The sequence below is a fragment of the Pantherophis guttatus genome, chromosome 4 (assembly GCF_059756535.1).
Source record: "Pantherophis guttatus breed Tessera chromosome 4, ASM5975653v1, whole genome shotgun sequence".
Lineage (NCBI taxonomy): Eukaryota > Metazoa > Chordata > Lepidosauria > Squamata > Colubridae > Pantherophis > Pantherophis guttatus.
In genome coordinates, this window is record NC_142066.1 from 2,301,766 (window position 1) to 2,319,686 (window position 17,921).

The 17,921-nt window shown below is 49.2% G+C and overlaps 1 protein-coding gene across 1 annotated transcript in view; it reads left to right on the forward strand.

Annotated features, from left to right (window-relative positions):
- The first annotated feature begins 5,615 nt into the window (after positions 1-5,615).
- The window catches only part of DNAH2 (dynein axonemal heavy chain 2), a 162,387-nt gene continuing 150,081 nt past the window's right edge, over positions 5,616-17,921 (forward strand). The window contains exons 1-2 of the mRNA XM_087891622.1: positions 5,616-5,777; positions 8,313-8,446. Coding sequence (XP_087747748.1) covers positions 8,329-8,446 — 118 coding nt within the window. The 5' untranslated portion in view covers positions 5,616-5,777; positions 8,313-8,328. The remainder of the gene's footprint in view (positions 5,778-8,312; positions 8,447-17,921) is intronic.

The window sequence follows — 17,921 nt, forward strand, 5'->3', positions numbered from 1 at the left end:
CCCTATCCCCCCCCAGAGGCCCTCCGGAGGCCTGTTTCCCAATGGGCCAGGAAGGCCCGAAAATCAGCTGGTCGGCGCAGACATGCACACTGGAGCTGAGCGAGGGCAACGCTCGCGTGCCCACAGATATGGCTCCGTGTGCCACCCGTGGCACGTGTACCATAGGTTCTCCGTCACGGACTTATTAGAATGAAGGAATGAGCGGGAAGGGACCTTGGAGGTCTTGTAGTCCAGCCTCCTGCTCAAGCAGGAGAACCTTGACCAGCTGTCAGAGACAGATACAGAGAGGGGGAGAGATACAGAGAGAAAGGGAGGGAGGGAGAGAGAGAGACAGAGAGAGATACAGAGAGAGAGAGAGCGAGTGAGAGAGATACAGAGATACAGAGAGGGAGAGAGGGAGATATATATATATATATACAGAGAGAGAGAGAGACATAGAGAGATACAGAGAGAGAGAGAGCGAGTGAGAGAGATACAGAGATACAGAGAGGGAGAGAGGGAGATATATATATATATATACACAGAGAGAGAGACATAGAGAGATACAGAGAGAGGGAGAGAGGGAGAGAGAGATACAGAGTATATATATATATATAGAGAGAGAGAGAGAGAGAGAGAGAGAGATACAGCGAGAGAGAGAGAGAGAGACATAGATACAGAGAGAGAGAGAGGAGGGAGAGAGATACAGAGAGAGATACAGAGAGAGAGGGAGAGAGAGAGAGAGAGAGACTAGAGAGATACAGAAAGAGAGGGAGAGAGGGAGGGAGGGGAGAGAAAGAGATGTCAAAAGGATTTTGTGATTCCCGGTGTTTTTTAACAACTGGTTCTCTGCCCTAATGACCAGCTGGGTAGGCGTGGCTAGGGGGGGTGTCATGTGACTGGTGGAAGTGACTGACGTCGAGCTGGCCACGCCCACTCAGGTTTTGTGACTCCCGGTGTTTTCTTTTCTGTGGGAAACGGGTCCAAATGGCTCTTTTGAGTGTTGAAGGTTGCAGACCCCTGACCTAAACCAGTGATGGCGGACCTTTTCGGCACCGTGAGTGCCCAAACCGGAACGCACATGCACCGGTTTCTACCCAAAGACCAGCTGGCTGGTGGCACACGCCGTTGCGCTTACGACTGTTTGTTGCCGCGTCCCCCACGGTCCCGTGATTTAACGTTCGGGATGCTTGGCAACTGTCTCATATTTACGACGGTCGCAGCGTCCTGGGGAGGGGGTCCCGTGATCCCCTTTTGCGACCTTCTAACCGACAAAATCCACGGAGAAGCCGGATTCACTTAACAACGTGAAGACCGGAAGAGCAGCTGGCGACGGCGGACGTCCCCACAGAGAAGGCTCTGAATGCCACCTCTGGCACGCGTGCCATCACGGACCTAGGCTATTTCCCGATAAGTGACTGTCTAGACTCCCTTCTTTAAAAACCTCCAACTTCTGGTGGCAAGGGGTTCCCCTGGTGAATTGTCCTCACTTGTCAGGAGGTTTCTCCTGAATTCCAGGTTGCTTCTCTCTTTGATTCGTTTCCATCCGTTGCTTCTCGTCCTGGATTCTTCAACATCGCGTTACAGATAATCCTCGACTTACAACGGTTCGTTCAGTGACCGTTCGAAGTTAACGTGACACCGGAAAATGGGACTCGGGAGTGTTTTTCCCACACTTACGTCTCCGTGGCCACCTGATCAGAATTCGGAGGCTTGGCAGCTGACTCGTATTTACGACGGGTCACATGATTCCCCTTGTGACGAGCAAAGGCGATGGGGAGGCCACATTCACTTAACAACCGAGTGACTCATTTAATAACAGCAGGGATTCCCCTAACAATTGCAGCAAGGAAGATCGTAAAAGGAGGCACTTAGCAACTGTCTCACTTAGCAACGGTAATTCTTGTCCCAATTGTGGTCGTAACTTAAATCAAGGATTATCTCAGTATAGTTTAATGGAAAGAAGGACTAGGGGTGACATGATAGCAGTCTTCTAATATTTGTGGGGCTGCCCCAAAGAAGAGAGGGGGGGTCAAATTATTCTCCAGGGCACCTGAAGGCAGGAGAAGAAGCAACGGATGGAAACTAACCAAGGAGAGAAGCAACCTGGAATTATGGAGAAATTTCCTGACAGTGAGGACAATTCACCAGTGGAACTCCTTGCCACCAGAAGTTGTGAATGCTCCATCACTGGAGGCTTTTAAGAAGAGACGTGCACCTGAAAGGAAATCTGATAGATAGAAGAAGGGGAACCCAAGGAAAATGAATAGGGTGGGTGGGTGAGAGAATTAGCTATTTTTTGTTTTGTTTTGATTGATTTATTTTTATTTGATTTTTTTTGTTTTGTTTAACAGTGTTTTTCAAGCTTGGTCCCTTTAAGAGAAGGTGGACTATGACTCCTAGAATTCTGGGAGTTGAAGTCCATCCATCTTAAGCAGGGAATTCTGGGAGATGGTGTCCACCTATCTTAAGTGTGGAATTCTGGGAATTGAAGTCCATCTATTTTAAGCAGGGGATTCTGGGAGTTGAAGTCCATCCAACTGAAGCAGGGAATTCTGGGAGATGGTGTCCACCTATCTTAAGCGTGGAATTCTGGGAATTGAAGTCCATCCATCTGAGGCAGGGAATTCTGGGAATTGAAGTCCATCTATTTTAAGCAGGGGATTCTGGGAGTTGAAGTCCATCCATCTGAAGCAGGGAATTCTGGGAGATGGTGTCCACCTATCTTAAGCGTGGAATTCTGGGAATTGAAGTCCATGTGTTTTAAGCAGGGGATTCTGGGAGTTGAACTCCATCCATCTGAAGCAGGGAATTCTGGGAGATGGTGTCCACCTATCTTAAGTGTGGAATTCTGGGAATTGAAGTCCATCTATTTTAAGCAGGGGATTCTGGGAGTTGAAGTCCATCCATCTGAAGCAGGGAATTCTGGGAGATGGTGTCCACCTATCTTAAGTGTGGAATTCTGGGAATTGAAGTCCATTTATTTTTAAGCAAGGAATTCTGGGAATCGAAGTCCACCTTCTCTTAAAGGGGCCAAGCATGAAAAAACAGAAATTCCTTTGTGAAAGAGAGGAGCAAAAGGGTTGGTAACATAATACGGGAGAGTGCAAAAAAAAATAAATAAATTCACAGCTACTGTATTTTTATTTTTTTTTAATGGGGAAAGCTTGCATTTTTTTTTAAAAAAAAAAGTATTTTATTTTTTTGGGGCCACGGCAAGCCAGAAGTGGCCAATTTAATGGAGAAAATTGCTTCTGCCTGGATCCCTTCCTAACATCCTCCGCCCCGCCCAACCTCCGCCCTCACCCAAGTATCTCTGAACTGTTGCACGCTTTTACACACTCACTCTCGCTCTTCTCTTTCTCTCCGCAAAACAGAGATGGCCAGACTCAAAAGTGCAATTTTGCAGAGCCTAATTGCCCATTAGAGTGGACGGCTTCCCGCTTTGCATAAAAGGACTCGGAATAATATAACCGCCGGCAGCGGAGTAAACGCAGCCACGCGGACAGAGGCTTTTTGCAAAGGCTCTTTCCAGGCCTTTCCCCCCCCCACCCTCCCCATTTAGCAAGCGAGAAAATACAAGCAGTCCTTGACTTACAACGGTTCATTTAGCAACCAGAGTTACGACGGCACTGGAAAAAAAGGTGACTTGGGGCCCGTTTTTCCCGCTTACGACCGACCGTCGCAGCATCCCCAGGGTCGCACACGATCAAAATTCGGACGCTTCCCAACTGGCTCACATTTACGACGGTCGCAGTGTCCCGGGGGGGGGGGTGTCACGTTTTTGCGACCTTGGGACAGTCCGTGGGGAATGCAGATTTCACTTAACAACCGTGGGACTCTCTTTAAGAAACTCAGCGATGCCGTCGACGCCTTTTGGAGGCATCTCCGTGCGATCAAAATTTCAGAGGCTTTGGCGAACTGGTTCGTACTTATGACGGTTGCTGAGTCCCAAGGTCCCACAATCCCCTTTTTTGCGACCTTCTGACAAGCACAAGCAATGGGGAAGCCATAGATTCGCTTAACAACCATATTACTAACTTAACAGCTGCAGGGATCCCGTAATGACAGAAATTTTGGATCCGTCGTGGTCATAAGGCGAGGACCATCTGTAAGGACTTAGGGGGAGCAGGATGCAATGTTTTCCTGGCTTAGGGGGCCGCTCCCAATTGCTATTTCTCAATCTTGGCTATTATGCGAAGGGTGGACTTCAACTCCCAGAATTCCCCAGCCAGCCTTGCTCGCTTCAAGCTGAATTTTTTTAACTTTTCTTGAGCAAGATAATTAATGATTTATCATTTATTAACCCATTAAATTGATATGCTGTCCATCTTGCTCTGCAAAATGACTCTGGGAAGCTTTATCTGTTTATTTATTACATTGGGAAGCAGCCATCAAGTGACGCTCAGCGGTGGTGCAATGCATTATAGGAGGGCATCTGGTTTATTATTATTATTATTATTATTATTATTATTACTATTATTATTGGTTAATCTTTAGTGAGATTCACAGCATTTGAGGCTGGTTAATAGCTCAGCAGCTCGAGTCCTAACCAAGGACCTAGGAACTGTTAAGGTATCGTCGGAGGACGATATTATTATTATTATTATTATTATTATTATTATTATTATCTTTATTCATTAAATATGAAACTCAGTCAACTGAACTTTCAAAAATGCATCACAAATACCATTGACTGGTTATTGTTATTGTTGTTGTTGTTGTTGTTGTTGTTATTATTATTATTATTATTATTTACTTTATTCATTAAACATGAAACTCAGTCAACCGAACATTCAAAAATGCATCACAAATATGATTGACTGGTGCTAATGGTTTATGATGATGATGATGATAATAATAATAATAAGAAGAAGAAGAATTCTAAAATTAATGGCATTTTGGGGGGGGTTACAGTTTCCCTAGGCATGTATTGTACCACCTGAACAAAATTTGGCGATGAAACTCTGAATTTTCCTTTTTAGATTTTGTTAAAATGTGTTTTTTAAAATTAAAATTGATTAAAATATAAAACGTACTGAAAATTAAGATGTAATCAAATTAACATTTCTTAGAATTTATTAAAATTTAGAATTTGTTAAAATTAATATTTCTTCTCCATGATTGGTATATTCCCAATTACTATTTCTTTTTTCCCTCCCTAAATTTGATTTTTTTTTTAAATTTGGCTTTTCTTTTCAATTATGAGGTGTTATATTAGTTTGGAGGGGGTTAATGAATTCTGAATTGAAAATCTCCAGTTGACCACTAGGGGGCAGCAAGGAGACACCACCATCTTGTTCTTTGACGCCCTCTAACTATGGCAGGCCTAGTTTTTCTTTTTCCCCGATTCATATTATCCAATTAGATGAACCACAGGATGTGATTGACAGGCCGGCTCCCGCCTCCTCTCCACCCCCTCCTCTCGCTACCGCCTCGGGTTTGTACTGTATAATGATTGACAGCTGACGTAGATTTCCCCGCCTCTTCTTTCCCACCAACCGCCGCACGTTGTTTTTTTCCCACCCGCCCCGCCCTTGGTGATTTGCGCGCGAACTATTGTTCCTCCCTGTCACGCCCTCAACCGCTTCCCTCAGCCTCCTTTGCCTGTCACTCATGAGAACTGATGCCCGCCCACCGCCTTGCTTGAGGCAGCCGAGGCTCCGCCCCTCCCCGCAGCAACGGTTGCCACGCGGAGCTCCGCCCCCGAAGCCTTTACCGTTGATCCGTTGCCTTGGAAACACGGATGAAGGGGCGGAGACCTGGAAGAGACCAACCTGCTTTGGAAGGGGGGACAGGTGCGAAGTTGGGACGTGGAGAAGGAGGAGGGGGGGTGCGCATTTGCAAAAAAAGGGGCGAGGGGGGCAGGAGGAGGTGGGGAGGGGGCTCAAGCAGGGAGGGGCGGAAGGGGGGAGCAGAGGCTGCTGGGAAACCCAAAGGACGGGTAGAGTAGTGGTGAGAGCCACCTGAGATGCTGGGACTTCAGCTCCCACAATTCCCTGCAACCCTGACTGGTGGCTGGGATTGCTGGGAAATGTAGTCTCCAGGGCTTCTGCTGCCCCCCCCCCTTCTGCAAGGGGCTCTGTTGTGTGGGTCACGGAAAAGATGGGGCCAAAGGTCTCGGGGTTGGGGATGATGGGAAGATCATTGGGAATGATGGTGGGGGTCATTGGTGGGGGTGGGGGGGGGGAACCATGGCAGAGGAGTGAGGGATGAAGGAGGTGGGAGTCCCTCCCTTCCCCACAATTAGTTGTGAATTCAACAGGGGTGTGTGTGTGTGTGGCTTTGCACACTAGCTAAGTCAAGATATGGTTCATCTTGGATGTGACTGCCCATTAGGGCAGTGTTTTTCAACCTTGGCCCCTTTAAGACGGGTGGACTTCAACTCCCAGAATTCCCCAGCCAGCAACGCTGGCTGGGGAATTCTGGGAGTTGAAGTCCACCCGTCTTAAAGGGGCCAAGGTTGAAAAACACTGCATTAGGGTTTGCCAACCATCAGTATCAACTTAAATCAGAGGTGTCAGCAACCTGCGGCTCCGGAGCCCCATGCGGCTCTGTGAGCCCTCTGCTGTGGCTCCCTGTCCGGTAAGCCTACCGCTAGCTGTCCCCGTCCCTCGCCCTCCCCTACCAGTCCCTCCTCGCCTGGCCTGAGAAGGTAAGGGCGATGGCAGGGGATGGAGAAGTGGCCGGGACAGAGACAGAGATATATAGATAGAGAGAGAGAGAGGGAGGAGAGAGAGAGGGAGGAGAGAGAGGAGAGAGAGAGAGATATCAAAGGGGTTTTGTGGTTCCCGGTGTTTTCTAACAACCGGTTCTCTGCCCTAATGACCTGCTGGGTAGGCGTAGCTAAGGGGGGGGTGTCATGTGACTGCTGGAAGTGACTGACGTCGAGTTGGCCACGCCCACCCAGGTTTTGTGACTCCCGGTGTTTTCTTTTCTGTGGGAAACGGGTCCAAATGGCTCTTTGAGTGTTGAAGATTGCAGACTTAGATAAAGGAATTATTCATAGTCAACCATGATTTGAAGAAAATGGTGGCTTCATCTAAAGTGGGAAGCCCTGCTTGGGCGCCGATTCGGGGTGATTCGAATCCCGGCTGACTTCAGATCATACTAGGGCCCAGCCGATGCTGTCGAAGAGAAAGGGAAAATTTCATTGTTTCTTATTTCCTAAGTTTCTATGCCTCCCATCGGACAGCCGAGTTCACAACAGCCCAAAAGAGAGGATTACCGTATTTTCCGGCGTATAAAATGACTTTTTAACACATGAAAATCTTCTCAAAAGTCGGGGGTCGTCTTATACGCCAGGTGTCGTTCTCCTGTAACCAGGCAGACCAGCCCGAAAGCTAATCAGGCAACTCAGCTTGGATCGCCAGAGCCATGTAAAAGGAAAAAAGTTTTCCCCCTCCAGCTTGCTTACCTTAGCTGCAAGTCGCAACGCTTGCCTTGCTTCGCTTGCCTGAATCCATTCCATCAGCAAGCCACTCCCTGCCTGCAATCAAGCAGGCAGGGAGTTGTGGACTTCAACTCCCAGAATTCCTCAGCCAGCAAAGCAAAGCTGGCTGAGGAATTCTGGGAGTTGAAGTCTACAAGTCTTAAAAGTTGCCAAGGTTGGAGACCCCTGTTCTATTGGGTAAGTTTTTTTCCCCTTTGGGAGCTTTAAAAAAAAAAAAGTTAATTGGGGTTTTTTTTTATTGTTCTTTTTTAGACCTAGCCATTTAAAGTTTAGGAAGTTTTAAATTTTGCTTTCATATAAAAATAAAATAAAATAAAATAATATTTGTGCAGCTTTCTGAGATTTAGTGTGTTTCTGTAGTGTTTCACTCTAACCACACAAACACACAAAATCTCACAAAGCTGTATGTGTGTGTAAAGTGTGAAAGTTGTTTTTTGGGGGCTTTTTCTGGCTGTGGGAGGTTCCTGCTTGTTGCAGGGGCCATTTTGGGTCTAAGCACAGCTGCTTTTACATTGTGGGTGAGCCAGTTGATGTTTTTTAATTTTTATTTGGTGTGCGTTGGAAGAGGGGTGGTCTTATACGGCGAGTATAGCCCAAACCCTATATTTTAACAGGAAAAGTTGGGGGTTGTCTTATACGCCCAGTCGTCTTATACACCGGAAAATACGGGTAACAAACATTACATTTGTAATCAACATTTGTAACGTGGGATGAATTTTTACAAAGGAGAAATAAATATGTTTTTAAAAAAAAAAAAAAGAAATCCAACATTTTAGGGAGCCGAAGAGCAGAGAGCTGAGGCTCCGTTTTGCTTTCTGCTACTTTTCTTTGCTTGAACTTCATTCCTTACCTTCATTGCAACACGGATGTTGTCTTGCAGAATCCTGTGCTAAAAGATGTCCGCTCGACGACGTGGCACGGTTGCAGAGAAGAAAGGGAAACGCGCCTCACGGGCGATATCGTTATCCGGACAGAAGAATGACCTGACTACTCCGTCAGTCGTTGATGAATTGGGTAATTGCATAACCTGGGTGAATTGCAATCAGAATAGAGCTATACCCGTGATGACGAACGTGGAGCCATATCGGCGGGCATGTGAGCGTTGCCCTAGCTCAGCTGATTTTTGGGCCTTCTGGGCCCACCGGAAGTCGGGAAACAGGCTATTTCCGGCCTCCAGAGGGCCTCCGGGGTGTGTGTGTGTAGGGAAGGCTGTTTTTGCCCTCCCCAGGCTCCTAGAAAAGCTCTGGAGCCTGGGGACAGTGAAGAACGGGCCTTCCAGACCCATCGGAAGTCAGCAAACGGGCCATTTCCGGCCTCCGGGGGGATGGGGAAGGCTGTTTTTGCCCTCCCCAGGCTCCTAGAAAAGCTCTGGAGTCTGAGGAGGGCGAAAAACGGGCCTACTGGGCCCACCATGCCATCGTGTACCAAAAGCGGGGGGCGTGCAGGGGTGTCGCGCGCGCATGCGTGGGGAGGGGGCGGGACAAACTGAATTATGGGGGTGGGCACGCATGGGCGCAACCCCCCCCCCCACGCTCCCCCACGCTTTTGGCACATGACAGCAAAAAGGTTAGCCATCACTGCTCTATACCATTCTGGATAGCAAATGGCTATCTAGTCTCTTCTTAAAAGCCTCCAGTGATGAAGCACCCACAACTTCTGGTGGCAAGCTGTTCCCCTGGTTAATTGTCCCCAACGTTAGGAAGTTTCTCCTTCATTCCAGGTTGCTTCTCTCCCTGATGAGTTTCCATCCTTTGCTTCTTATCCTGCCTTCTGCCCCTATTCCTTCTTTTCATTAAACTAAACGTAGCCAATTCCTGAAACTGTTCTTTATATGTTTTAGCCTCCAGTCCCCTAATCACCTTTGTTGCTCTTCTCTGCACTCTTTCCCGAGTCTCAACATCTTTTTTACATCGTGGCGACCAAAACTGGATGCAGTCTTCCAGATGTGGTCTTACCAAGGCCTTATAAAGTGCTATTAACATTTCACGTGATATGTATCCCCATTGTGGTTCGTTTACTCTCTTCTAATCCCTTCTTCTGCAATTTCTCCACTTTAGGGAGTAGGAGGGAAAAAAAACCCAGGCTGACTGGAGAATTTTGGGGTCTTACCAAGGCTTTATAAAGTGGTATTAACACTTCACGTGATATGTATCCCCATTGTGGTTCGCTTACTCTCTTCTAATCCCTTCTTCTGCAATCTCTCCACTTTAGGGGATAGGAGGAAAAAAAAAACCCAGGCGGACTGCGGAATTTTGGGGTCTTACCAAGGCTTTATAAAGTGGTATTTACACTTCACGTGTTAATTCTTGATTCTATCCCTCTATTAATACAGCCTAGGATTGTGTTGGCCTTTTAGGCAGCTGCCGCACACGCCTGGCTCATATTTAATTGGCTGTCTACTAGGACTCCAAGATCCCTCTCGCAGTCACTACTATTGAGCTGTTTCACCTAATCTGTATATATACATTTACATTTTCTTGCCTAAATGTAGAACCTTCCTTTTTTCGCCGTTGTAAAAATCGTAGTCCCTGACCCGCAGTCGTTCTGATGAACCGTTCGTTCAGGGACCGTTCCCTCAAGTTACGGCGGCATTGAACGCGTGACTTGCGACCGGTTCTCGCCCTTAACAATCACGAAACGAATGGTTGTTAAGTCCAGGATCTACCTGGAGTAACACGACACAGGTGTACGCCTTTAGGTCCATGCGTGCGCCCCCGGGGACGGGCAGAAGCCCCCCCTCCCCTCGTGTGGATCTGGGGCGTCTCCTGCGAACAGATGTGGAGGAAGCTGACAGATGCAGCTTCCTGTTTAATTAGCCGCATCGTTTTGATGGCGTCCTCTGGGTGAAAAAAAGCAAGTAAAATTAAGAAAAAGGAGACGGCATCTGTTGGAAATTAATGGGGTGACGCAGGTCAGCTTCGAAAGACGTCTTTCCTTTCCCCCCACCTTCCCCTCTTGGAAGAGACGAGAATCGGCACTGGGGAGGGTGTCTTTCCTTAGAGAGCCCCCTCCTCTTTATACACAGGGGGGGGGTCCAGGAAACACGTGTGCATCACATTCGCCTTACCTGCGCGTTTCCACAGTAACTGGCCAGGATTTGCAACCGTGCCCCTGCAAGGAACTTGCGCCAGCTCTGAATCCTGGCATCGCCCAATCCCCAACCCTGTTGCCATCTGTCTTTGCTACAGGTGGGGGGAACCCACGTTGCCCTCTGAATCTGGGAAACGGAGTCCTGGTGCACGGCGGGGAGCTGAAGCCACGGGTGTGCTTGTGTGTGCGTGTGTGTTGCATCATGCGACAGGTGCCAGGGTCATGATTACGGAGGAGAGGGGTGCGCGGATGAAAGAGCTGAACGAGGTGGAGAGAGAGAGAGAGAAAGAGAGAGCTCCCAGCTGGTTAGCAGGCAGCATCGCCTGCGACACAGGGGTGGGATTCAACCGGTTTGGACCGGTTTGAGCGATCCGCTAGCTCCGACGATCAGCGCGTGATCACCGAACCGGTTATTAAACCGGCAGGATCGCACCACTGCTGGCACCCTCCCACCCTTCTCCCCTCCCCACCCACCCCAAGCAGCCCCGTCCGCAGCTGAGCCTCTTCTGCTCACATGGCACGGTAGCTTCGGTTCTGCTGCAGAAACGCGGCGGCCGATTCGGATGACAGTTTCCACATTTGCCCCATTCGGGAGAGTTAGGGGGTTTCGTCTTGGGGAGCAGGGGGAAGGTGTCAGAGGCCACTTGGAGTGGGCAAGCGAGGAACACAGTCATTAAGTGAATCCGGGCCTCCCCGTCGGCTTCGCTCGTCAGAAGGTTCGCCAAAGGAAAATCACGGGACCTCCGGGACACCGCCAAACCGTCGTACCCGCGAGTCCGTTGCCAAGGGCCTGATCACGGGACCGCACGGTCGTTCAGGGTGAAAAACGGTCACAGACCGCTTTGTTCAGTGCCGGTTGTAACTTTGAGCGGCCACGAAACGAAGTTGAGGAATACCTGTAGCGCCCTCAGGTGTGCGTGTGCATGGAGCGTGAGGGTCCCGTCGTCCGTCCCCCCGTTTCTCCTGTGCTCATCTCCAGCCTGGCTTCCCTACAAAGCAAGTGCAACACACACACACACGTCTGAAATGGTCTAGGACCGTGATGGCGAACCTGTGGCATAGGTGGCACGTGGAGCCATATCAGTGGGCACACGAGAGTTGCCCTAACTCAGCTGATTTTTGGGCCTTCCGGACCCACCGGAAGTCGGGAAACAGGCTATTTCCGGCCTCCAGAGGGCTTCCGGGGGCGTTTGGGAAGGCCGTTTTCGCCCTCCCCAGGCTCCTAGAAAGGCTCTGGAGAATGGGGAGAGTGAAGAACGGGTTTTCCAGTCCCACCGGAAGTCAGCAAACGGGCTGTTTCCGGCCTCCGGAGGGCCTCCAGGGGGATGGGGAAGGCTGTTTTCACCCTCCCCAGGCGCCAAGAAAGCCTCTGGAGTCTGGGGAGGGCGAAAAACGGGCCTATTGGGTCCACCACGCCATCACGTGCCAAAAACGGGGGGAACGCAGGGGTGTCACGCGTGCATGCGCAGGGGGCGGGGTGCACTGAATTATGGGTGCAACCCCCCCACACTCCCCTCCCACTTTTTGCACATGGCAGCAAAAAGGTTAGCTATCACTGGTCTAGGATTGAGCAGGGGGTTGGACTGGAAGACCTCCAAAATTCTCTTCCAGATCTATTCGAATTCGAATTTGAATTCTGAATTCTGTGCTGTTCCGTTCCAATTCTATTCTATTCTTCATTCCATTCTTCTCTTCTCTTCTCTTCTCTTCTCTTCTCTCCTCTCCTCTCCTCTCCTCTCCTCTCCTCTCCTCTCCTCTCTTCTCTTCTAGTCTTCATTCCATTCTTCTCTTCTCTTCTCTCCTCTCCTATTCTATTCTGTTCTTCATTCCATTATTCTCTTCTCTCTTCTCTTCTTCATTCCGTTCTTCTCTTCTCTTCTCTTCTCTTCTCTTCTCTTCTCTTCTCTTCTCTTCTCTTCTCTTCTCTCCTCTCCTCTCCTCTCCTCTCTTCTAGTCTTCATTCCATTCTTCTCTTCTCTTCTCTCCTCTCCTATTCTAGTCTGTTCTTCATTCCATTATTCTCTTCTCTCTTCTCTTCTTCATTCCGTTCTTCTCTTCTCTTCTCTTCTCTTCTCTTCTCTTCTCTTCTCTTCTCTTCTCTTCTCTTCTCTCCTCTCCTCTCCTCTCCTCTCCTCTCTTCTAGTCTTCATTCCATTCTTCTCTTCTCTTCTCTCCTCTCCTATTCTAGTCTGTTCTTCATTCCATTATTCTCTTCTCTCTTCTCTTCTTCATTCCGTTATTCTCTTCCCTTCCCTTCCCTTCCCTTCCCTTCCCTTCCCTTCCCTTCCCTTCCCTTCCCTTCCCTTCCCTTCCCTTCTCTTCTCTTCTTCATTCCATTATCCTATCCTATCCTAATTCTACCCCACCACTTCTGCTTTCTCCAGGTCACCCCCAAACTTCCCAGAGGTTGTGCCAGTCGCAGAAGGACCCCCACCGGTCTTTCCTCATCTGTGTCCCCACCTCCCGGTCCCTTCGGGTTGATGCCATAATCCCAGTGGGAATTTTGCCCGTCATCCTCGCTGGGTGCCAAGCCTCCCCACGGTGGGCTCGCTCCCTGGCTCCCCAGCTTTGGCAGCAGACCTGGCGATGCCATTGCGGTGGGAGAGTCGGAGAGGGTCCTCGGGGGGATGGGGTGGGGAGTGGGCTACCCCGAAAACCTCCTTTCCAGACCGGGGTTCTGCCCTGCCGGGTGAGAGTCTGTAAAATAGATATATTTTTTTTTGTCCTGCCTGCAGCATTAAAATATTTTGGTGGCCTCTGTCTCTCCTCCCACCCCTCAATTTTTGCTCCTGGAGACCCTTCTCTGCTCCGGGTGAAGAATCTATACGGGGGTGTATGTGTGAGTGGGGGGGGGAGATCAGCTCCTCTGAAAAGTGCCGTTTTCAATCAGCGTTAAACCTTCGTAGCTCATGACGACGTCTGACACAAAAAGAGGTTCATGGGGAAATGAATTGTAATTTAGTTTGACAATGCCAAATGTTCTCTGGAACAGTTGTACGCTCTCTCTCTCTCTCCCTCTCTCCGTCTCTCTCTCTCTCTCTCTCTTTCTGTCTGTGTTTCTCTCTCTCTCTCTCTCTCTCTCTCTGTCTCCCTCTGTCTTCCTCTCTCCCTCTCCCTCTGTCGCTCTCTGTCTCTCTCTCTGTCTCTCACACTGTCTCACTCTGTCTCCCTCTCTGTCTCTGTCTCTGTCTCTCGCTCTGTCTCTCTCTGTTTCCCTCTGTCTTCCTCTCTCCCTCTCTCTCTGTTGCTCTCTGTCTCTCTCTTTGTCTCTCTCTCTCTGTCTCTGTCTCTGTCTGTCTCTCTGTCTCCCTCTCCCTCTCTGTCTCTGTTTCTGGCTCTCCCTCTCTCTCTCTCTCTCTGTCTGTCTCTCTGTCTCTCTGTCTCTCTCTCTCTCTGTCTCTGTCTCTCTCTCTCTCTCTGTCTCTATCTCATGCTCTGTCTCTTCCTCACCTTCTCCCTCTCCCTCTCCCTCTCCCTCTGTCTCTCTGTCTCCCTCTGTCTTCCTCTCTCCCTCTGTCTCTCTCTGTCTGTCTCTCTGTCTCGCTCTGTCTCCCTCTCCCTCTCTGTCTCTGTCTTTCCCTCTCCATCCCTCTCTCTCTCTCTCTCTGTCTGTCTCTCTGTCTCTCTCTCTCTCTCTGTCTCTGTCTCTCTCTCTCTCTGTCTCTATCTCACGCTCTGTCTCTTCCTCACCTTCTCCCTCTCCCTCTCCCTCTCCCTCTGTCTCTCTGTCTCCCTCTGTCTTCCTCTCTCCCTCTGTCTCTCTCTGTCTGTCTCCCTGTTTCGCTCTGTCTCCCTCTCTGTCTCTGTCTTTCCCTCTCCCTCTCCCTGTCTCTCTCTCTGTCTCTCTCTCTCTCTCTGTCTCTATCTCATGCTCTGTCTCTTCCTCACCTTCTCCCTCTCCCTCTCCCACTCCCTCTGTCTCTCTGTCTCCCTCTGTCTTCCTCTCTCCCTCTGTCTCTCTCTGTCTGTCTCTCTGTCTCGCTCTGTCTCCCTCTCCCTCTCTGTCTCTGTCTTTCCCTCTCCATCCCTCTCTCTCTCTCTCTCTGTCTGTCTCTCTGTCTCTCTCTCTCTCTCTGTCTCTGTCTCTCTCTCTCTCTGTCTCTATCTCACGCTCTGTCTCTTCCTCACCTTCTCCCTCTCCCTCTCCCTCTCCCTCTGTCTCTCTGTCTCCCTCTGTCTTCCTCTGTCTCTCTCTGTCTGTCTCCCTGTTTCGCTCTGTCTCCCTCTCTGTCTCTGTCTTTCCCTCTCCCTCTCCCTGTCTCTCTCTCTGTCTCTCTCTCTCTCTCTCTCTGTCTCTATCTCATGCTCTGTCTCTTCCTCACCTTCTCCCTCTCCCTCTCCCTCTCCCTCTGTCTCTCTGTCTCCCTCTGTCTTCCTCTCTCCCTCTGTCTCTCTCTGTCTGTCTCTCTGTCTCGCTCTGTCTCCCTCTCCCTCTCTGTCTCTGTCTTTCCCTCTCCATCTCTCTCTCTCTCTCTCTCTCTCTGTCTCTCTCTGTCTGTCTCTCTGTCTCTGTCTCCCACTCTGTCTCTCCCTCGCCTCCCTCTCCCTCTGTCTCTCTGTCTCTCCCTCTCTCTCCAAATTCCACGAGAATAAATGAAAGGAAGATAATTGGGGGGCCTCTCTTTGTGTGTGTGTGTGATGGTGGTGGTGGGGAATAGGCCAGGAAGGGTCCGTCCTCACCCTGGTTCGTGACGCCTTGATGAAAAAAAAACCACCCTAACAGAATTTTGCAAATCGCTTTTTATTTATTCATTTTATCTGTTTCGTTAGATTTTTGTCCTGCCTTTATTACTTTATAGGCAGTGAGCATAACTAATATCACTCCTCCTGTTTTCATCATAACAACAACCCTGTGAGGTGGGATGGGCTGAGAAAGAGAGACTGACCCAGTGTCACCCAGCCAACGTTCATGCCTAAAGTGGGACTAGATCTCCCAGTCTCCTGGTGATAGGCCCAAAGTCACCGAGTCAGATTTCATACCTAAGGCGGGACTAGAGCTCACCGTCTCCTGGTGATAGGCCCAAAGTCACCCACCTGGCTCTTAGGCCTAAGGCGGGACTAGAACTCACCGTCTCCTGGTGATAGGCCCAAAGTCACCCACCTGGCTCTTAGGCCTAATGCGGGACTAGAACTCACCGTCTCCTGGTGATAGGCCCAAAGTCACCCACCTGGCTCTTAGGCTTAAGGTGGGACTAGAACTCACCGTCTCCTGGTGATAGGCCCAAAGTCAGCCACCTGGCTCTTAGGCCTAATGCGGGACTAGAACTCACCGTCTCCTGGTGGTAGGCCCAAAGTCACCCACCTGGCTCTTAGGCCTAATGCGGGACTAGAACTCACCGTCTCCTGGTGGTAGGCCCAAAGTCACCCACCTGGCTCTTAGGCCTAATGCGGGACTAGAACTCACTGTTTCCTGGTGATAGGCCCAAAGTCACCCACCTGGCTCTTAGGCCTAATGCGGGACTAGAACTCACCGTCTCCTGGTGGTAGGCCCAAAGTCACCCACCTGGCTCTTAGGCCTAATGCGGGACTAGAACTCACCGTCTCCTGGTGGTAGGCCCAAAGTCATCCAGTCAGATTTCATACGTAAGGCGGGACTAGAACTCACTGTCTCCTGGTGATAGGCCCAAAGTCAGCCACCTGGCTCTTAGGCCTAATGCGGGACTAGAACTCACCATCTCCTGGTGATAGGCCCAAAGTCACTCACCTGGCTCTTAGGCCTAATGCGGGACTAGAACTCACCGTCTCCTGGTGATAGGCCCAAAGTCACCCAGCTGGCTCTTAGACCTAATGCACGACTAGAACTCACTGTCTCCTAGTGACAGACCCAAAGTCACCCATTTGGCTCTTAGGCCTAATGCGGGACTAGAACTCATCGTCTCCTGGTGATAGGCCCAAAGTCACTCAGTCAGATTTCATACCTAAGGTGGGACTAGAACTCACCGTCTCCTGGTGATAGGCCCAAAGTCACTCAGTCAGATTTCATACCTAAGGTGGGACTAGAACTCACCGTCTCCTGGTGATAGGCCCAAAGTCACTCAGTCAGATTTCATACCTAAGGTGGGACTAGAACTCACCGTCTCCTGGTGATAGGCCCAAAGTCACTCAGTCAGATTTCATACCTAAGGTGGGACTAGAACTCACCGTCTCCTGGTGATAGGCCCAAAGTCACTCAGTCAGATTTCATACCTAAGGCGGGACTAGAACTCACCATCTCCTGGTGATAGGCCCAAAGTCAGCCACCCAGTTTCATCGCTAAGGCAGAACTAGAACTCACAGTCTCCCGCTTTCTAGCCTGGTGCCTTAACCACTAGACCAAGCCAGGGAGTGGGTGAGAAGATGCACCTTTGAGGCCCACCCCATCCATTCCCTGCATCTGAAGCAACCCCCCGGCCATCGGAGGGAGGGGAGGGCAAGACTTGCAGCTAGTAAAAGTTGCCAGGATCCCTCGTGGGGAAGCCGGCTTGTTTCTGAACTGAGGGCAAATGTGGTTTGTGAACGTGGCGTGTGGCCAGGAGGAGGTGGCACCTTGATGGCTTTGGGATGGTAGAGGCTCAAAGAGGTGGTCAAAGTTTGAGAGCTGCATGCAACGAAATTTCATTTTAATGTATGCCAGTTAGTGTACATTCAAAGAGATAATGAAATTATTCTATATCAGATAGATGGATATCTATCTATCTATCTATCCATCCTATCCTATCCTATCCTATCCTATCCTATCCTATCCTATCCTATCCTATCCTATCCTATCCTATCCTATCCTATCTATCTCTAATCTATCTAATCCATCCATCTATCTATCTATCTATCTATCTATCTATCTATCTATCTATCTATCTAATCTAATCTATCTATCTATCTATCTATCTATCTATCTATCTATCTATCTATCTATCTAATCTATATTTAATCTATCCGTCCATCCATCCATCCATCCATCCATCCATCCATCCATCCATCCATCCATGTATTCTATCTAATCTATCTATATCTATCCATTCATCCATCCATCCATATCTGTCTATCTGTCCTGTCCTGTCCTGTCCTGTCCTATCTTATCTATCTATCTATCTATCTATCTATCTATCTATCTATCTATCTATCTAATCTATATTTAATCTATCCGTCCGTCCATCCATCCATATCTATCTATCTATCTATCCATCTATCTAATCTATATTTAATCTATCTATCCATCCATCCATCCATCCATCTATCTAATCTATCTATATCTAATCTATCTGTCTGTCTGCCTATCTAATCATCCATCCACCCACCCACCCATCCATATCTACATCTACATCTACATCTACATCTACATCTACATCTACATCTACATCTACATCTACATCTACATCTACACCTACACCTATCCTATCCTATCCTATCCTATCCTATCCTA